The sequence below is a fragment of the Grammomys surdaster genome, unplaced genomic scaffold, assembly GCF_004785775.1.
Source record: "Grammomys surdaster isolate TR1022 unplaced genomic scaffold, NIH_TR_1.0 125849, whole genome shotgun sequence".
Lineage (NCBI taxonomy): Eukaryota > Metazoa > Chordata > Mammalia > Rodentia > Muridae > Grammomys > Grammomys surdaster.
The window spans coordinates 3029881-3051096 of record NW_021620675.1 but is presented as its reverse complement, the minus strand read 5'-3'; the positions used below and the strand labels follow the sequence as shown (position 1 = coordinate 3051096).

Here is a 21216-nt window from a genome sequence, read left to right as displayed (position 1 = left end):
AATCTTTGTCTCTGAGGCTTAGGAAACTCAGCTCCCTAGAGCCGTCGGTGCTGCTGGTAGCAGGCACAGTGTGGCGCTCCGAGGGCCAACCGTGGAAAACGAGGTGCTGGGAGCAAAGGGCCAGCTGCCCGCCCTCTCCACGCCAGGTGCCACGTGCACCAGGTGGAGGGAGTGGGCGAGTCACGAGGCCCTGGCGTGGCCGGCTCCTGCCCCGCTGTTTACCAGCTGGAGAAAGCAGGAGGAGGGGCTGGGAGCCTCCTGCTCGCAGCCTGGCCCCTAGCCAGCCGTTGTTGGGTAAGCAGGAAAGCCAGGCCCAGCTAATCAAACTCTGTGCGGAGGACGAGCCGAACTGTGGCATCCAATATCCACAGAAGCCTTGGCTCTTGGCCCTCCTCAGGCTCCAGTGCAGGCCTTTATGTGAACAGACTTAGTTGGAGGCAGAGGGGAGGGGGAAGAGAGGACGGGAGGGGGGAGAGGGCTTCCCTCCTCTCCACGGGTGCAGTTCCTCTCTTCTGCTCTCTCCTCTGCCCCTCACCTCTCAATTTGCTCCTCCTCCTCCACACATTCCCCCACCACCACCACCCCACCAGAAGAATGAGAAGCACCTAGAAGCCAGGAAAATCCAGAGGAGGGCAGCACGGGGTTAGAGACAAGCAAAGCAGGCTTGTGCAGGGGAACCCAAGCTGCAGGGAAGTGCGTCTGACCCCGTCCTGGAGATCAGAGTCGTCCCCGCCACAGGCTGTCTTTTTCTCTTCACTCTTCCTGCCTCCCTTTCTTGCTATTCTTTCACCTGTCCTAAAAAAAAAAAAGTCATAAAGACCCAGGTTCAAATCTCAACTCAATCACGAATTGCCCTTGTAACTCCTGGCAAGTCTTTTCTATTCTGGGCAACAATCAGTTCATGTTTATGAATAATCACGCTTGCCTGCAGGGGTTATCATGTGGGTTTTCAAAAGAAATTCTGATTTACCTTACAAAGACTGGCAAAGACTCAGCACACAGTAGGTAATTAATAAATACTAGCTCCTTTTCACCTGTTTTTCCTCAAGCTCCAGACACTGGTCCACTGCTCTCTCCCTGAGTCCCCTCCTGTGCCAGGACACTCTGCCAGCCACTCCTTTCCCCTGCCTGCTGACGGGCCAGGTGCTCCCTCCCTCTTCCCTCCTCCCTCCCCTGGGCCCTGCTCCCTGCCCTCCTGGGCAGCCAGGGCAGCAAGGACGGCACCAAGTGAGCTACCCCATGGACAGGGCCCCACAGAGACACCACCGAACATCTCGGGGTAAGAGACCCTAAAGCCCTGGAGGCAGGTGGAAGGGACTGCCAGAGGCTCAGAGGAGGGGAGGGATGGGAAGAGACTGGAAAGAACTGGGGAGAAGAGAGGTGAGCAGAGGGGAGATGGACTGGCAGACAGAGCAGAACTGTGGGAGTCTTTATGTAACTGTAGGGGGAACAGGAAGAGGGCCTAGGGTAACAGCAGGAGGAGACATGGGAAGACAGGTTGGAGTGGGGGCAGGAGGGAGGAGCTGAATTAGGGAGGCTTGATCGAAAGAAGGATAGGAATGGGGCTGGCTCCCAGGTATGAGCAGGCCCCTCCCTGCAACAGAACCCTGGGCAGTAGTGGCTGGAAGGGGAGCTCTCCACCTTCCTAGTCAGTCACAAGTGGAGTACCCTGTCTGCCATTATGGTGCAGGGGCTGGGGGGCAGGGGCCTGGGGGAGGAGATGCAATTGCACCCTGCCAGCTGCTCCAGCCCAGCAGTCCCACACTTTCCTTCAAGCTGGTCCAAGCGCGGAGTTTTCTCTTTGCAGTGTGAGGCACCTGTGGAGCACAGGAAGGAACTCGGGGACAGTCCACTGATGGAGCGAGGAGGGAGCCCTTCAGAACAGGACACCCCCCCCCCAAGCTTATCAGCTGGGAACCTAGAGAGAGTGAGCGACAGAAGTACCAGCGTCTAGGGCCACTTGAGAAAGGCCCCAGGTGGGGGTGGGGGCCGACAAGGGGAGTGTCCCATGCAAGACTGTTCTGAATTGCAAAGCTGGAGGCTGGACAAGGGTGCCACGTCAGGGAGGAAACTGAGTAGGGTCAGACAGGATTAGCAGGGAGGTGGGCATGGCATGGAGCCACACCCTCTCTGGGCAGACCTTCCCCTCCCCCACCCGGGGACCAGGCTACCAGGCTACCAGGCCCCATTTACTATCCTGGCAATGAAATGAAGGAAGCCTGACTTCAGGGTGCATCTCCTGGCAGAGGGACAGTGAAGGAGGGACAGGACATGTGTGCCAGGCTTGGACAGCAGTAACAGAAAGGAATCAAAGGTTAGGGACATCACAGGCAGGGCTAATGGGCTTTCTGGAACAGAAGACTGGGCCTAGGCACTGTGGGTATAAAAAATGGGATAGAGCCTCTTTTGCCAAGGACTCCCTCTCTTAGTGTTCCTCAAATACTGACCGAATGCTGACTTCATCCCAAATACATACGTGAACAGCCCTGTAACTATTCAGTGGCCACAGCTCTCCCCTCAGCAGCTGCTACCCTGGACAGCGAAGCATTTCTGTAAACCTCCATGAACCTTCTCCGTGCCTCGTACTGTCTGATTTCCACACAGACACAGCCAGGAAGCAGAGCCCAAGGGAAAGGGATCTTCCCTCTGCCGACTGTGGGCAGGTGAAGTGCACAGTGGTGGCCAGAGAGGGTCTGTCCACAGCTCTCCTCCTTGTCGTCCTCTTCCACCACCCTCCCCATCTATCCCCAGTCCACACCTCTGCAACTCCCCCATGCTTTCTGGTACAGATAAGCAACCAAAAGACTGCATTCCCACAGGGACTTAACTCTGGGTGCGGAGTATCTGTGTACTTCAAATGCACCAGATACTAGAAGGTTCTTGCTGTTCCCCAGAGCAGCAAGCTGAACAAGACAGAGGCTCTGTCTCCAGACGGGCTTACAACCTAGAGGGGACAGTGGCACACCTAGGGCAGTTGTCTGTTACGTCAAGTGCCAGGAAACAATGCACAGTGCTGGTTGAGTGAACCCCAAGGCAGGGGAGAGGGCATGGGAGGCTGCTCCAGAGGAAGAGAGACGTCTGAGATCTAGCTAAATGAAGGTGTGTGTGGGGGAGGCAGAGTGTGGCATGGGGAAGCCAGGGGGCAGAGAGGAGCTGGGCATTTTCAGGACCTGGAAGAGGGCCAGTATGGCCAAAGGGCGAAGTGATGGGCTCTGCCAAGGGGCCCAGCTTCTCAGAGCCCAGGTAGTGCTGGGGGAAAGTGGGGTAGGGCAGGAGCCAGTAACTGGGAAAGTCTTTGGTCCTCTCCCCACGTCTTCAACTGTTGACTGACCCCTTCCTTCTCTTTACAGAGCTGCTGGCTGCAAAGAAGACCCACACCTGTGAGTAGGGGGTTGGGCCAAGATGGTGGTACTGGGTACGGCAAAACTGTTCCGTTCAGGAGGTATGAGTAAAAGAACAGCCCGGGACTGGACAGAAGTTCAAGAGTCAGGCTAAGACTACAAGACACAAGAGATGAGGGCCAAAGGAAAAGACTTACAGGCCAGGACAAAAAAAAAGAAAAGAAAAGAAAAGAAAAAAGAAAAGAAGAAGCCCAAGGGGTGCCAAGTAACAAGCATACAAAGAAAAGGGGAACTGGGAAAGAGGAGACCAGAGTGCTGGACAGAGGCTCAGCTGCTGGGCCAGGCCAGGGAGGAGGTATAAGGCCACTCCAGCCTCGGAACTCAGCAGCCACAGTGGGAGGCCTGGGAGCGTGCCCCGGGCTTTGTGGTGGCAGAGCCAGGTTTGGTGTTCTTCTCTGTGGTTAACACATTCTGAGGTGTGAGCGAGCCTGGCGCCGAGGCTCTGTAGAACTAGAGAGCAGGAGCGCCTTGTCTCTGTAAGAAGGAGTGGACAGGAACACTGTTCCTTGGGGTCCTGAAATCCTCAGACTACAGTGTATGAGGAAGGGACTAGAGTTCCAGAAGGGTTTCCCAATGGACACTTGGAAGTAAACATCCTGTTTCCGGCCATTGCAGCACCCCCTATCCAGCCACGTAGAGAAAGGCTATTCCCCTACAAAATGTGTCCACTCCACCAAAGTCCTCCCCAGTGGGGTCATGCATACCCTCAACAGCTTGGGGGCACTCTGGAAAAGACACAAGCATGGTCATTAAGTTAATACTGACAGTCTTATCAGAGGATGTCACCTCTACTCCTCCATCACATGCTCATTGGTTGCCCACCAATCCCTCCCACTGCCAGAGCTGTCTGCTGCCTTCCTGTTCCAGCATCCCTCCTCCCTGAGCCTGGAGCTCCATCTTCCTGGAGGGGTCAGAGCTGCTTGGCTCAGCATAATCCTGATCAGCCTCATGTGCGCTAGCCACGGGAAGGGGGGGGGAGCACGGAAACGCTGAGCAGGGCCCTGGGAGGAAAGCGAGTCAGAATGACGCAGGCATGCTGGGGGAGGGGACCAGGGACCACACTATGGGGAGAGGGGGGACTTTTGGAGCAGTGGAAACTGGGAGAGATCAAGCCAAGCTTTCAGACCCGCCTCCCATCCTTTTTAGCCCCTACCATGTGTCCTCCTGAGGATCCAGGCTAGTCACCCTCATCTATCCATTGTCTAACTCCCAAGCCCGAGAGAGAGCTTTTTACTAGCAAGATTGAAGACCTCTCAAGGAGGTTGGCCCAGAGGCTGAGATCCACTCCCCAACTCGAGGCCAAGAAAATAAAAGTTGCCTCCCAAGTAAAATAACCTCAAGAAAAGGGTCCGAGCTGAGAAACCTAGGGGGCACACCCAGACCAAGAGGGGGCCTAATGTCTAAGGGACCAGAAGAGGAACCTCCAAGGCTGAGGTACCCCACAGAGCAGATGGAAAACAAAGGGACCCATCAATAAGAAACCTCACACCAATAAAACCTTCAAAGCAACTCAAGTGTCAAGAGACTGGCCAGTCTGAGACACACTCAAGAGCAAACCTGAACCAGAGACCCCCTCCTGTCCCCCAAGTGGATCTGAGGTCACTCTGCCTGGTCTTAAATCCTTGTTCAACCGTTCCCTACTGTGTGATCTGAGCAGGTTACTTAATCTGTGTCTACCTTCCTTGTCTTTGGAATGGTAGTTATCACATAAAGTATTTTATGGAGATTATGAAGTCCACACAGAACTGATCATTCCCAACACTGAATTAAGCACTGCTGTTAAGAGAATGAAGATAATGGCATCACTATCTGTGTCCCAGACCAGCAGTCTTATTCCTGAAGGCCTTTCTGAAGGAACAACCCATCTTACAGAGGATATTTGCCTAATGATACTGCCGCTATCATTTCCTCTACCCAGGATAGCATCATGTGTAGAAGGAATTCGGGTGTGGTGAGGGCAGCCTCCTGATTGTACCACACTGGTTATGGCTGTTGATAGTCCACAGGGTCTCAGTGCCACAAGACACCACCCAAGACAGATTCCTGTGACTTACCTCTGGGACATCCCTACCCCTGGTATCACCTGGTGAAGAGGGCCTGGGGTACTCAGGAAGAGGGGATTTCGAGCCTGGCCTCTGCCCATGAGCTCCACGAAGCTCCCCAGCTAGAACTCCCCTGGCGAGTGGAAACAGCTTTTACCACCGCTGTAGCTGTGGTTTTGGAATTTTCCAACGCCCCCTGTGATTGGCTGCCCCGCCCCTCACACTCTGCCCCAGACCCAGATTGGCCACGTGGGGTGCCTGTCATCATACCCAAGGCACCCCTGGGGGCTGGGGGGCTGTCACTTGGCCACCTGTGTGGAGCAGAGCTTAAACCCCCCTGCCCAGAAACACTGGGGGAGAGCTTTGTGCAGATCTAAGGGCTGAGGCACCCGCTGAAAGGGCTTCACCCCACCTCCACTGCCAGCCGTGCGCTGTCCTGGGCTACCCTTCTGAGGAGGACAGGGAGACAAGGTCTCGGAGCCTAGGCTCAGTCATGAGAAGTAAGTGAATGGGGCTACCTGGTCATGGGGGAGCCTGGGTCCTGTCACCATCCCTAGGCCTGCAGAATAGGAGGGTGTCTAGGAGACAGTGCCTCCTTGGCAGGGTGTGTCCCAGTCAGGGTCAAGATCTGCTGGGAGATGGGTCCTGAGAGAGTTACTTTTCCCAGGCAGCTTCTTTGGCAGCAATGGTAATCGAATTGTTGAGTTGTTCCTGACATACATTCTGGGAAGACTGAGCATGCCCAAGGTGTCCAGCCCTTTGATTCACAAAAGAGACCAAGACCCAAGAGGGGACTGCATCACTTAAGAGCTCATCGTTAGGGCCTGGGAGCTGGTAGAGTCTGGTAGACATCAGAACCCACAGCTTATATTCCTTGTGCCTAGGGAAGAGTTTCTCTTTGTGCCTCCAACCACCCTGTGCCCTGAGGCGGGAGTCACAGTAAACTGAGATCAGCAGGCAGTGGAGGTCAGAACTCATCACCTGCCTGATCCCCCAACCTGAAACACATACACTCACACACTCATAGCTAGGAACTGCTCTGTGTGTGCTGTGTGTGTGCTGTGTGTGTTTGTGTATGTGCTGTGTGTGTCTATGTGTGTGTGTGTCTGTGTGTGTGTGTGTCTGTGTGTGTGTGTGTCTGTGTGTCTCAGGAGCAGTTGATCATCTGAAGCAAGTAGAGATGGGAGCAGAACGCCTTGCTCTCACTCCTCTCCCTATTTGAAACCATGGGCTGACAGACAGCTGCTGGGCTGATGTCAGGGGCCCTTTAGGCTTCCAGCTGAGCGATGTGGGCAAATCAGATCAGCCTCCATGTTCATATAAGGGAAGCCAGAGGACCTCTCAAAGTCCACAGTAAATGAGGAAAAGGGAAGCCTGTGACCCAGAGGCCTGTAACCTGGGGACTAAGGAAGCCCCAACTTCAACCTGGGGTCTTTCCACAAGCCACAGAAGGGAGGCCATATTGAGTCCTGGAAAAACCCATGGACTGAAAGTCTAATGAGCAGGTTCTAACATGGGGTCACCTGAGGCAAGCCACTGAACTCTGGTCTCCAGCCACAAAATAAATGAGTTGACACAATAAAGCCAAGCATGGGAGTCTCCAAGTTCTAAGAGCCCAGGACCAAAGAAATACCCTCTCATCCTCTAATGGGTGAAAGAGAATCTACCCTATAGTATACAAGGAAAGCAGGTCAAGTAGGGATTGCCACTTACATGCATGGGTCAGGACTACAGTCCAGGTACAGGAGTCTTGATGAGATAAGAGGACCAGGAGAAGAACCAAAAGTCCTAGGATGGAGTAGGAGCTGTGATTCTTTTCCGGCTTCTTCCCCTCCACAGCAAAAGCTGGCAGACAGATTTCACAGAAACAGCCCCAGGTCAGCCCTAAGATGCCATGTTTCTGCATACTTCATGCCCAAGCAGAGGGCAGCAGCCCCAACAGTGTCTGAGGGAGACACTGGGGTAGCTCTGCATTTTATGCACACACACACACACACACATACACACACACGTACACACATAAATATATCCAAGTTTTCTGACCCTTTTGAATTCCAGTTAAAATCAACTTGGGAGAAGTCAGAGCAGACAGGGCTTGGGACTATGACACACCAAAGAGTGAGGCCAGAGAAACAAGGATCAGATTGAACCTAGGTAATAAGTGATGGGTTTGAGGGTCAAGAGGGAAGGTGTCCAGATGGAGGACTACAGAACAGTCATAGAGTAAGAAGTCCAGAGACAAAGGGCACAGGTCATAAAGTATAGACACAGGGGAGGTGGCAGACTGGAGGGTATCTCAGAACAAATCAAAGCCCCTCCACCCCTACCTCAGCCAGTCAACGGTGTATGACCTAGCCATCTCATTGTTAGGAGCTAGGCAGTGTGAATCAGTAGACAGGAAGTCTAGGAATAGGAGGTCACATGTCTATCCTGTTCCTTGAATACAGCCATGATTATGTTGAGCAATGGGCCACAAAGAACTCCAAGTTCCAGTGTGTGTGTGTGTGTGTGTGTGTGTGTGTGTGTGTGTGTGTGTGTATGTGTATGTGTATTTGGTAGATGATTCCTTCCTTAACAATGCTGGAGATGAAACTCATGCCATTAGGCCTTTGTGGTAGCACTTTTACCACTGAGCCTTTTCATGGGCTTTATTTGGTTTTGTTTATAACAAAATATCATAGAGCTCAGACTGGTGTTGAACTCGATATACAGCTAAGAGTGACCTTGAACTCCTGATCTGCCTGCCTCTGCCTCCCACATGCTAGGATTGTAGTATCCCATCATGCCCTGCTCCATCAGCCTTGCTCTTTCCTTGTATCACTCCTGCATCCCTCTCTTTTCCTTTCTTTCTATCCCTACCCAGAATCCCAACTGCCCCAGGCTCAAGAATCTAGAATGTGAAGATCTTCAATCGGTTCCACTGCAATGAGTATGTGTATTGATAACTGTTGTCCCTACCAGGGGCTCACCCACCCCTCCCTCCCCTGCCTCTGCTGCTGACTCAAACCAACAGGGACAGGGACTTTCCCCATGCTGAGTGCTCTCTAAGGAAGACAGCCTGGGGTCTCACTCCAGTCCTGTGAATATTTCCTGGGGTTTAACCTCCACTCCTGCTGCAATGATGACACAGCCTCTTCCCTGAGACTCCAAGGCTCAAAAAAAAGTGGAGATCTCTGTTTGGAACCAGAACACTGATCAGGCAGAATTTCAGTGCCACAGCTGGGCCTTCATGAGTCTGCATCCCTCCCAAAGGCAGAGGCAGAGCCACAGCTCTGGAGGCAGGCTCCCACTCCTCAGAGCTTCCTCCTGGTGATTCATCCCCTTCCCCCATCTTCTGCTTGTTTTCTTTGTGTTCTTTTATTTCCCCTCCTTTCTCCTGTCCCAGACTGTGGGGGTGGTGGGGGCAGCAAAAGGGGGTTTCGAGTGGCTGGCTGGCTTTCATGGGTTTGCAAAACCTGTCTCTCCATCGCCCACCTGAGTTTTAGAGTCACTAGTTTTTCAGTTCTTGGATCAGGTGTGTCAGTAGAAAATTCTCATGAGGGCTTGCCTGGCTTCGGACATGCCCAGCAGGTAGATCAGTGGCTCCCGTCCCTGTGGTGGCACCCACCACCTTGGTTTCCAGCAGAAACTGGAGGAACTGAAAGCCAAGGAAGGAGGGAGGCTGATGACGGCTGTGCCATGTAGGGGACAGCTGGCTGGAGCTGTGGTCTCAGTGAATGGGAAAGGAGCCTCATCCAGCCATCCACTCACAGATGCAAAGAAAAGCCCAACAAGGGGCAACCAAGCCCATACCTTCAAGGAGCTGTGGACTTCCAGAGGAGCCCTGGGTCAGGAGCTCTGCTGGCATGCACAGGTCATCTGAACTTGACTCTAGAGAGGTACATATAGGGTGCATGAGCCAGGCAGGACCACTGAGGAAAACTAGGCCCAAGAAGTGGTATCTGACTGTTGGTATATCTGTCTATCTGTCTATCTCTCTACCTACCTATGTATTATCTATGTATCATCTGTGTATCTTGTCTATCATCTGTCTGTCTGTCTTTGCACTAGGAATGAGTCCTGGTTTATTCCTACCCTCATTTCATACTTGTTCATTTTGCAGCCAGTGAACTGGTTCCGTCCACTCTCTTTTAGTACACTTAGGCATCTCATTCTCCAAGGAGATGCAGCTTTAATGATGGAGGACTCTGACTTCAGTTACTAAGACCCGAATGTAAACTCTTTGCTTGCCTTTTTCTGGATGTATAGACCTGGTCTAGTCTCTCTCTAGGCTTCAGGGTTTTTTTAATCTGTAAAATGGGGACAATAACAATGGACCCTACCTTACAGAATTGTCAGGGTCATTAAAAGTATGTATAAAAACTCCTGAAGACACCATGATGGTGCTGCAGCTGTAGGACCCTGCCTTGCAATCTTGGCAACTTGAATACAAGCTCCAGAACCCACGTAAAGGTGAAAGGAGAGAACAGACTTCACAGGGTTGTCCTCTGACCTCCACATGTACGCTATGTCATGTGTGCCCACGTGTATAGCATGCACACATGCGGTATAATAATCCATAAACTATTTTTTAAAGGAAGCTGAGCGTGGTGGTTCACATCTATAGTCCCAGCACTCAGGAGACTGAGGCAGGAGGATCTTGCATTCAAGGCCAGCCTGAGTATAAAATGAGACCCTGTTTAAAAGACGGGCTCGGGGGCAGTGAAGCAGCTCAGTGGTTAAAGGTACTTTGCCGTCAAGTTTGATAACCTGAGTTCAGTCCCCAGGCCCCACATGGAAGAAGGAGAGCATCAACCCTGTAAGCTGTCCTCTGACCTCCACACATTCACCGTGGTGTGTGGCTCATGTGCAGGCACAATTAATAAATTAATGTAAAAAAAATTTTAGTTGAGGCTGGGGGAATAGCTGTCCTTCAACTTGGCTCCCTTGCTCCCATGGGCTGGTGATCAGTGACCCCCGAGGAAAGAGGAGACCCACACATGAGACCTTGGATTGTGTCCCCAGCACAACACACACACACATACACACACACACTGTAAAGCCTGGCATACACTAAAAATTCAGGCAGTGTCTACATCTTTTGTCATTATTCCTTCTTACTCAGTATCAACTGGAAAGCAGAAAAAGAGGAACAGAAGAGAAAACCCTAGCATGCCTCTGCCTGATCCATTCCTTCCCTGCAACTGGGGCTTCTGGAGTGAGACCCTCCTGGGTTGCAGCCCCTCTCTGTTCCAACCACTTCCTCTCTGTGGCTAGGCACCTGGTCAGGACCCAGGGCCCAGCTCTGGATATAGTCAAAATGCACTATCAATGAATCTTGCAGCTGTGAGCAACGTGAGATTAGAGGAGGGGGGTGGGGAAGAAGTGGCTCACCTCTACCATATTTCTTCTCCCTGGAGGCTCTAAGGTGCTCCTTGCCAAGAGTTTCAGGGCTGAAGCAATCCAAAGGAGAGTTACTTTTGCTTTCCAGGGCAGCATCATAATTATGGTTTTTACATCACATGGGTAGGGAGGATGCAGGGATAAATTCACTGAGCTGACCTGTATTAGGAATGGGTTTGGGAAAGAGATTATCAAACCTACCTTGACACCTTGGGAGGAGCAGCCTGGCACAAAAGTAGCCAAAGAGACGAGAATCATTCTGTGCTAAGTATAGTCTCAAGGCAAAGAATCATCGTCCTGGAGCATATTAAAGTGCAGACTTTCCGAGCCCTCCTTGGGCTGCTTGAACAAAGTTCTTTATTTTGTTTTGTGGTACTGTGCCATAGAGCTCAGAGCGTGTGTATACTAGGCAAGCCCTCCACTACTGAGCTACTGCAGTAGCTTTAGTTTAACAAGACCTCCGGGTTCTCTTTTCTTGAAAGACAAAAGACTAGAGTTGCTAGCTGCGTGCCCTCCTGCATTTCTGCTTTTGTGAGAATAAAATCAGAGGGTTTGGTTGTCATTTTTAAAACAGGGTCTCAAGCTATACCCCAGGCTGGCCTGAAACTCATGGCAACCCACCTGCCCCAGCTTTCTGAATGTTGAGATTTCCCAGCTTGAGGGTTTTCTTTGTGATAACCTTCAGGAGAAAGGTGCAATAAGAGAACAGCAAGTAAGACATAAAAATCCTAAAAAAGCAAGCAGAGTTTGGCTGCTGTGGGAACCATGGGGCATGGGCTGGCCTGATCGCTCCTGACCTTTGATTGGCTCCAGTTCCTGGCACCGTTAGGCCCTGAGATGGTAAGTTCCTGGCAGACTAGGCTCCCAGGCAACAGTTTGAGTAATCCTGTGATTACTCACCCCCTCCCCAAGCAGAGTTCCCATCACTTGCTGTTCAGGGTCTGAGTCTTGAAGCTTTGCTGTGGAAGGTGTTTCTCTGCTCCTCCTCTCACAATGACTTCCCTACCAGCCCTTCCCCTCCTTCCTTCCCCAAGTGTCTGTCTCTCTGTCTCTCTCCAACTCTGTTTCTGTGTCTCTGTCTCTGTCTCTGTCTGTCTCTCTCTCTCTCTCTCTTTCTCTCTCTCTCTCTCTCTCTCTCTCTCACACACACACACACACACACACACACACACACCCCACTGGTACTTTCTTTGATGTTTAAGTCTTTAGGTAGATGGCACTGAACAGAGTGAAGGTATAGGAGAAGGAGAACTAGAAAAAGACAAGAAGCTTGGTCATGTGGAGGGTTGGGCACAGGACCAGGACAAGCAGGGGTTTCCCTCAATTTCAGTTGTCTCTCCTTTGCTATAACTATTCCCCCGCCCCTGTATCCTGAAACTCTTAGTCCCCCCACTTCTAGTGCTGGTCTCATTGTGGACCACTGCCCTGGACTGAAGATGGAGGAGGGGTTACACTGGTAGCTGGGGTCCAGGGCTCCTTCAGCCCCAAATCTGACTGGCCATGTCTCTTATGAGACAGCAGGGTCTTCCTCACACTGTAGTAAGGTTCCTGGGCTAGGACCAAGAGTGGGTCAGGTATGGGGCAGGAGGTATAACTGGGGTCATCCATGCGGTCAGTGCACACACGCATGCGGATGTGGCTCTTGGAGAAGGGAAGAGGTAGGGAGGCCTGTGGTTGCTTGCTAGGCCAGGGCCAGAGTTCCCACCGTGGCTTGGCCTAATCTCCCTACCACTTGCTTTTCTGGGTGACCTATGTTGGTTTCCCCCCTCTTGTCTTGGGGCCACTAAAGAGTGATATACCACAGAGTACAGAGGAGAAGGTGTTGATCAGGAGCAAAGGCTGTGGACCCAAGTGTTTCTGTCAGGCTGTCATGCCCATGGATTTGCTTTATCTCAGATAGTAACCCCCTGCCCTGTAGTGCTCTGCCTCTCCACAGTGCTCCCTGAGCTCTCTTGAATCATGCTGTGTGACCTACACCACAGGCAATGTCGCTTTCACCGTCATTTGCTGCCAAGGGAACCAAGGCTGAGGGTGACTGGAAGTGTACATGCCCCCACACTTTCCACCCCTCTTCCAGGCACCCAGGTCCCCTCCTGTTCTCTCTTTCCCGCCAAGCATTCAAACCAGATTGTAACTTACAGGAAGCCATTGAAAAGAGCACTTGATGGCTGGTAGCCTCGGGTTACTGTGCAGTTGGCAGGTGGCAAGTATGTCTGGAGGTGGGACAAAGAACTGAGTTTTAATGGAAGGATTTCAGAAACTCATATGGCCAGTCTCTTGAAGAGACAGCTACTTAATCTGACCCAGCCCTAGGCTGGCTTGAGAAGATTATGGTTTAAGGATGATGGAATACTTTGGGAAGTGATGGGCAAATCATGGTCTAACCTCTCTTCTTCACATCAGCCGGCCAATGTGTAGTTATGGTGTTTTTGGACATGTCTCACATAGCCCTGGCTAGCCTTGAACTTGTGATGTAGCCAATAACAATCTAGAACTCCTGATTGTCTTGCTTCTACCTCTTAACTGCTGGAATTTGGGGGATGCACAGTCCAACCCAGCTAGCAGGCTCTCATGTAACCAGGCACTAGGCACGGGCTAGATGTGAGATCGTATGGGAATGAGTTTGCTCTCCACTGAGGCACTTCCTCTGTCCCTGGGGTGGGAAATGGGTCACAGATGAGAAGGGGCTTTTACTCTAGATCACTTTTCTAGACTGCTTCAGCTCTTGAATATCCACTCAGGAAAAGGTGGAGGTCAGTCAGTGATTGTGTGAAGAGCTAGCTCCCCGATCCTACCCATCCACCCCCCAGTCTTTAGACTTGTTGCTGAAAATATCTGGGTTGGCTGGGACTCCAAGCTTTACCTAGCTGCTGTCCCTTCTCTCCCCAAACCCCCAAAGAACTGCAGGTTGAACCTAGGACTTCATGCATGCTACTCTACCACAGAGCTAAGTCCTAGCTCTTTTTCAGTTTTTTTGTTTGGTTTGGTTTTTCTGTTTACCAAGACAGGGTTTCTCTGTGTAGCCCTGGCTGTCCTAGAACTTGATTCAAAGACCAGGCTGGCCTCAAACTCAGAGAGTTCCACCTGCCTCTGCCTCCTGCTTGCTGGGGTAAAAGGTTACCATGCCCAGCTCATCTAGCACCCTTTAAGGAAAGGCTGGACGAAGATCTCTTGCTGTCTCTTGACATGCTGGAGAAAGTTGTAGCCACTGATAGGAATAAGACAGAGTAAAGGAAATCAGCCTGGGACCAGCAGCAGGCCACAGCTAAGAGTGATCAGGCAGAACTTACAATGAGTTCAGTGGGAGTAAAAATTTGTTTTTTTTTTTTAATTTTGTCTTTTGTTTATTTAGTTTTGATTTTTGAGACAGGGTTTCTCTGTGTATCCCTGACTGTCCTGGAACTCACTCTGTAGACCAGGCTGGCCTCAAACTCACAGAGATACATCTACCTCTGCCCCTTGACTGTTGGGATAAAATGTGTGTGCCATCACATCATGGTTGCCTTGGACTTTAGTGTCCAGAAAGCAAGCTCTGTCCAGCAAATGTGCACGTGTATACTGGTACAGACAATATACCATCAATCCGCAGGCCATATAGATCTCTCTGTCTCTCTGTCTCTCTCTCTGTCTCTCTCTGTCACTCTCTCTCTCTCTCTCTCTCTCTCTCTCGCTCTCTCTCTCTCGCTCTCGCTCTATCTCTCTCTCTCTATCTCTCTCTCTCTCTCTCTCTATCTCTCTCTATCTCTATCTCTATCTCTATCTATCTCTATCTCGTAGTCCTGGATAGCCTGGATCTTGATATGTAGATCAGTCTGGCCTTGAACTCACAGTGATCTACCTGCCTCTGACTGCCTAGTGCTGGGATTAAAGGCATGTGGCATCATGTCGACACACACACACACACACACACACACACACTCAAGTATTCCTCCAAACACGTCAAGAACATAACAGATAATGAACTGTTCAAGAGAGTGGGGTTGCAGACCTGGCACTCAAGCCAGCTAGCTGTGTGAGCCTGTGCTAAGTAGTTTTTCATCTATGAGGAGAACAAGTGAGCAGAGTGTGCTTTAATCTCAGCCAGTTTTAACAGCCGTGTTCTGTGCTCATACGGATAGACACAGGCACCTTTGTACATCCTCTTACACGCTTATACACAGAGAACTACTTTGTGTTGGTTCTGGGGCCATCAGTCGGGAAACCCTATTTGGGCTTTTAGACAAATCAGCAAATCTAGGTTGAGTCCTTCTCTAGACTTCATCTCTGTTTCTGTGTAGTCTCTCTGTACCCCACTGTGTTGGTTCCCCTCAGTTCCTGTCCCTTTGTAGCCTTCACGCTCCTCCAAGAGTAACTGGCATCTCTCTGTCTAGTGCCCAGTGACCATGCTCCATACTCTGTTCTGGGAGCCAAACTTCAGTGGGTTGGGGAAGGGGACACAAAGGAAGGCCCCTGGGCGGGAAGCAGGTGTTATGAAGCAGTAAGGATGCCTGTGGCCTATACAGGATGGGAGGAGAGCACTGGAGATGTTCAACTTGAAGGACTGAGCAGGTGGCCTCTTTGCAGCTGCTCTCTGTCTCTATAAAAGCTGATACAACTCCCAGCTGCTTTGTGAACAAAACACAGCCTCCTCAGACCCTTTGCTGAGAATCACTTATACTTTACTTCCCTTTTCATAATGCAAAAGGGAGTATTGGAGCTCACTGAAGAAGTAGAGGGAGCACTAGACACCTGTGTCTGCAGCCCAGGTTCATGGTAGTGGAATCCAGAAAAATATTCTGGGCTAACTTCTCTTTCTCTCTTCCAGCACAAATTGAAGTGATCCCTTGCAAGATCTGTGGGGACAAGTCATCTGGGATCCACTACGGGGTTATCACCTGTGAGGGGTGCAAGGTGAGTTGCATGCATTTGCAACTTGGCTGTTTCAGTGGTCTCCCAGGGTCAAGAACAGGATGGAGGAGGAGGACCTAGTCTTGATGTGGGAAAGTGACCACAGGGTCAATGACAATTATAGAGTGGAGGTTCAGGAACTTTGGTGGATTGGAGGTCCCCAGAATCACCTCAAGCTCAGGGAGGGTAGGATAAGCAGTTTCTCTTTCCCAGGGCTTCTTCCGACGCAGCCAGCAATGTAATGTGGCCTACTCCTGCACCCGTCAGCAGAACTGCCCCATTGACCGAACCAGCCGCAACCGATGCCAGCATTGCCGCCTGCAGAAGTGCCTGGCTCTGGGCATGTCCCGAGATGGTGAGGATGTGGGGGAAAGCCCCCAAGAGTCCCTGCAGTCTCCAGAGGCATCCTGGCTCTTGCCAGATAGAGTTAGCTTGCAAAAACACGCTGTCAGGGGCCTCTCTCCATTCTTCCACTCACAGCCCTTTGTCCTATCTTTTTGAGAGTCCTCCAGGCTCTTCAGAGTCTCAACTCCAGGCTCTGCTCCAGAAAACCTTTACCAGCATCCTATACTCTTGTCTCTTCCTCCTCTACTGAATTCTCTTCATTCTTCTTTTTCCTGGCCTAGTTCCTATCCAGTTCCCACATTGTAGCCTCCTGCCTTGTTTAGCTCCATCTGCCTCCTGAGCCCTGTGTAACCATCGTTAGGCGTAGGACTGTGGCAAGGAACAGCATCAGAGTTGGCTTGAGAATGACCCAGAAGGTGGGGGATCAAGTGTGGTGTTCCTAGAGCCTTATCCACCCTCCTCACCCACCATCTTCACCACAGATGGAGCCCTGGGTGGAGTGGGGGGCATGAGGTGAGGAGGACCCAGAAGGAGCCTGTCAGCACTTTTCAGTGCTCAAAATAACAAAGCGAAAGGAAACATGCAGGGGTGCAAAGGGGCAGGCGGGGCGAAGGGCTGTGCCCCCACACCTGGGAGGGGTTGGGGGAGCGAAAAGGCAGGAAAGAGAGAGCAGAAGAGGATGTTCAGAAGCAAGCCACCGGAGCCTGGGCTGGGCTGTGGTGAGTATCTAGGTCACCAAGGAGCCTGCAGGCCTGACCACAGGGAAACCTGTGTTCGCAGCCCTTCTCTTCCTCCAGCCCTCCTAGACAGGCAAGCTGACCCCAATACAGCCTGAGGCCCCCTATTCGACCCCCACCTCAGCTCTAGTCTAAGAAGACTAGAATCGCCAGCCTAAGCTCATTGCTTGAGTTCTGCACTATTAGCATGTAGTTTAGAACTGAAAAAAAAAAAAAAAAAAAAAAAAAAACAACCTTTGCTGGGGAGATGGAAATGCCAGTGGACTGGATCCTAAAGAGAACAGAACCAGGCATGAAAGGAGCTGGGAGTCTAAGCTCGCAAAAAGAAAGTTCATAGACAGAGCTGGAGAATCGAGCTTGGGATCAGATTCATGTGCCTGCTGTCCCTGTCCTGTCCTGTGTACTCTTGCCTCCTATACTGATTCCTGAACCTTCTTCAGCTGTCAAGTTCGGCCGAATGTCCAAGAAGCAGAGGGACAGTCTACATGCAGAAGTGCAGAAACAACTGCAACAGCAGCAGCAACGAGAACGAGTGGCCAAGACTCCTCCAGCCGGGAGCCATGGAGCAGACACACTTACATACACTCTAGGGCTCCCAGATGGGCAGCTACCACTGGGCGCCTCGCCTGACCTGCCCGAGGCCTCTGCTTGTCCCCCTGGCCTCCTAAGAGCCTCAGGCTCTGGGCCACCATATTCCAATACCTTGGCCAAAACAGAGGTCCAAGGGGTCCCCTGCCACCTTGAGTATAGTCCAGAACGAGGCAAAGATGAAGGCAGAGACAGCATCTATAGCACTGACGGCCAGCTTACTCTTGGAAGACGTGGACTTCGTTTTGAGGAATCCAGGCATCCTGAGGTTGGGGAACCAGAACAGGGTCCAGACAGCCACTGCAGTCCTAGTTTCTGCAGTGCCCCAGAGGCACCATATGCCTCTCTGACAGACATAGGTGAGCACCTGGGAAGGGTGGGGGCGATGAAAACAAGGCAAGATCTTCCCCCAGCACAGCACCCATATAATCAAACATTAGTCCTAAAGATTTGGGGATCTTGGACAAAAAGTCAAGGGAGGAGGCAGAGCAAGGGAGACCAGGCAAAGAGCCTCTTTATGAACTTCGGGGTGGGAACTGGTTGAGATCTAGCTGTGCCTTCCTCTTCTGGCCCCAGAGTACCTGGTACAGAACGTCTGCAAGTCCTACCGTGAGACATGCCAGCTGCGACTGGAGGACCTTCTACGGCAGCGCACCAACCTCTTCTCACGGGAGGAGGTGACCAGCTACCAGAGGAAGGTGAGGGCAAGAGACACGAGGGAAGGGAGGGCATCACCCTACACGCACACACTGGAAGAGCCCAGAGATGGCTACTTACACAGGTATGGGGGTAACAGGGCATCACAGACAGGCTGGCTAACAAGTGTCTATATCCTGGCAGCTAGAAGACTGCTTCTGCAGCTCCTGCTTATTGAAATTTTACCTCATTAGCAACCTACATACTCTTCCTCCAGACCTCACCACACTGCCTTTCATCCTTCATCAGTAACAGACACTAATCAATATCCGATGGTCATTTGCTGGACACCCTTTCTTGTCAGGCATTGTAATGGAAGCTTTGATGAAGTGTGTCCAACCTGCTGCCTGTGAGCTACAAGTGCCTAAAGATAGTGTTCAATGTGGCCTAATGCAAAATCATGAGACTGGTTTTGGGTGGGCTGGTTGGCTGGTTGGCTGGTTGGTTGGTTGGCTGGTTAGCTGGTTGGTTGGTTGGTTGGTTGGTTGGTTGGTTGGTTTGACTTGGTTCCAAGACAAGGTTTCTCTGTGCAGCCCTGGCTGTCCTGGAACTTTGTAGACCAGGCTGGCCTTGAACTTAGAGATCCACATGCCTCTGTTTCCTGAGTGCTTGGACTAAAGGTGTGCACCACCACCACCACCCAGGTTTAAAATGTGAGATTTTTTAAAAATTTGATTCTCAGGTATAAATTTTATAGATAACTATGTCAGATCACAACGTCAGAGGTTACACATACCGATGAGGTCATCCTCAGCCCTTCCATCAACTGGCCTCTGAGAACAGAATTTACACTGAGGGAGAGGTGCTCAGGATCACACAGTGATGGGACCAAAGTCAAGTTCGAAACCGATGCCTCTTCAGTGTCTGCTGTCCCTTCTGTCATACTCTGACAATACCAGCTGCTCTGAAATCAGCTGGCACTTCACATTTGCGTCTCTCAGTTACTGAGACCTCCTTCAGGGGAGCAGTAAATAACAGTGTGTACACTGTCTGCAGGTGAAACTGTCATGTGTGGGTTCCATTTCTCCACAGCAGCATCTCAGTGTTCCAGGGGAGCCATCACCTCCCATCTGGGGCCACTCCCCAGGAGTCTAGGACGCTCTATGGCAACCTTTTCTCTCCCATAGCAGAATCCTAATACCTAGTGTTGAATGGGCTTCATGAGAGACCAGAAAGGAGTTTGAAGTTGAGAAAGTACAAGTTTTCATCCCTTATATAACTCTCCAGGATTCCTTGTACTGAGCTGGAAGTAGCAGTAATTGTAACCCACTGACAGGAATTGACCCTGGCTACGTTCGTGCTACTAGGCTCCATGGTTGACAACATGGAAGTGTAGAACTCACATCCTGCAGTTTGTGGGGTGCAGGGGCTTGGGAGGATCACAGGTCTCCTCCTCTGTCCCTGCAGTCAATGTGGGAAATGTGGGAACGCTGTGCCCACCACCTCACTGAGGCCATTCAGTATGTAGTGGAGTTTGCCAAGCGGCTTTCAGGCTTCATGGAGCTCTGCCAGAATGACCAGATCATACTACTGAAAGCAGGTGCCCTGGGATTGGCAGGCCCTGGGTGTGGGGGTGTGGGTGGAGCTTGGACTGGGGATGGAAGGACAGAGCCAGGGCTGAGTGGAGGGAGGTGACTTAAGAAAATCAATACACTGAGGGACTCAGTTTCTGGCTCTGCTTAACACTGCCCACCCATCTTTCTCCCCTTTATCTAGGAGCCATGGAAGTCGTCTTAGTCAGAATGTGCAGGGCCTACAATGCCAACAACCATACGGTCTTTTTTGAAGGCAAATACGGTGGTGTGGAGCTGTTCCGAGCCTTGGGTGAGGGCAGTGGGAACTGAGAAATTTCTGATGCCAATCCTATCAAAAGCCTCTATACATGGTTGTTTGCCCCCTGCTCTAAACACCCAAAGGATGGTGTCCTTTGGGGAGGGGGGGCAGTTACCCTGGCTTACTCTCTTCATCTTCACTCTGGCAGGCTGCAGCGAGCTCATCAGCTCCATCTTCGACTTTTCCCACTTCCTGAGTGCCTTGTGTTTTTCTGAGGATGAGATTGCCCTCTACACAGCCCTGGTTCTCATCAACGCCAGTGAGTGCGGCTGGGCATGGGAATGGGCACTCTGGTGGCTGGGACATGGCAGCTAATGGAGAACCTAGGCCTTTGGATGTGGCTAAGTGGGAGAGTGCTTAAAATAAGGCAATGAGCTCTATCCCATGCTTCTGTAAAATAAAGTGGATTAAAGGATGCGGAGGAACCTTGAGACAGGGCAAGGGCAGCACACAGTGGGGAAGTGGGAGCATGGAGAAGGGAGGTTGGAAGGAAATGAGCCACTTTCCCAATAGCTGAGCCTACTGCTCAGTGTATGGCAGTGACACCTTTACAGCACACATGGGAATCACTGAGAATGCTTTAAGAACTGATTGAGTCTCTGGGTCCCACGTCCAGATTCTTACATAACTCATCTGGGATGCACCCAAAATTTTAACAGCCACCTCCAGATTGAGCCACTAAGATTGAGTATGGCCACTTGATGTGAGCTCATTTTGAGACAGAATGCCTGTAATGGCAGTAGAGCTCTGGGTCCAAGCAGCTGTACGCTAAATATTCAGAGGACCTAGGGGAGTGGGCCTGCTGCTCTGGGTTAGTTCATGAATATAGAAGTCTTCCAACTCTACCAACATGGCCTCAAGCTAGAAGCAGGACTTTATAGGTGACTTCTATAAAGGCATCCATTTGAGGGAAGCAAAAGAAAAGGTAGCTTAGGAGTTGAAAGAGAGGCACAGGCTACTTTAGAAGCCTTGGTACCTACCTGAACAGCTTCAGGAAGGTCACCTCTCTGAGCCACTCTTTAGGAATGAGGAAGCTCTCTTCCAACATTTTACTTCCATGACAGAAATCTAGTGCCTGACATTGAATAAGCTACGTGAAAGACAGGTTACCAGGGACAAGGTAGCTATAAAGTAGTTAGGCGATTAACAGTCCCCACCCCTTTCAGTCCTGCCCAGTTTCCTTAGTAGTTAGCTAGACAGGCCCAGAGTCATATAGCTTGCTGTTATCAAAACAGTACACACATGTGCACACACATGCAGAGAGAGAGAGAGAGAGAGAGAGAGAGAGAGAGAGAGAGAGAGAGA

General features: G+C 51.2%; 1 protein-coding gene across 2 annotated transcripts in view; it reads left to right on the top strand.

Annotated features, from left to right (window-relative positions):
- Window positions 1-1147: 1147 nt before the first annotated feature.
- Window positions 1148-21216, top strand: part of Rorc (RAR related orphan receptor C) — a 26531-nt gene continuing 6462 nt past the window's right edge. Inside the window, exons 1-9 of one of the 2 annotated variants that reach the window (XM_028789782.1) lie at window positions 1148-1279; window positions 3351-3380; window positions 15630-15715; window positions 15926-16067; window positions 17235-17741; window positions 17959-18080; window positions 19486-19618; window positions 19795-19902; window positions 20060-20170. In XM_028789782.1, coding sequence (XP_028645615.1) covers window positions 1240-1279; window positions 3351-3380; window positions 15630-15715; window positions 15926-16067; window positions 17235-17741; window positions 17959-18080; window positions 19486-19618; window positions 19795-19902; window positions 20060-20170 — 1279 coding nt within the window. In that variant the 5' untranslated portion in view covers window positions 1148-1239. Of the gene's footprint in view, window positions 1280-3350; window positions 3381-5758; window positions 5944-15629; window positions 15716-15925; window positions 16068-17234; window positions 17742-17958; window positions 18081-19485; window positions 19619-19794; window positions 19903-20059; window positions 20171-21216 lie in introns of those variants that run through there. The other variant, XM_028789783.1, reaches the window with a different exon arrangement.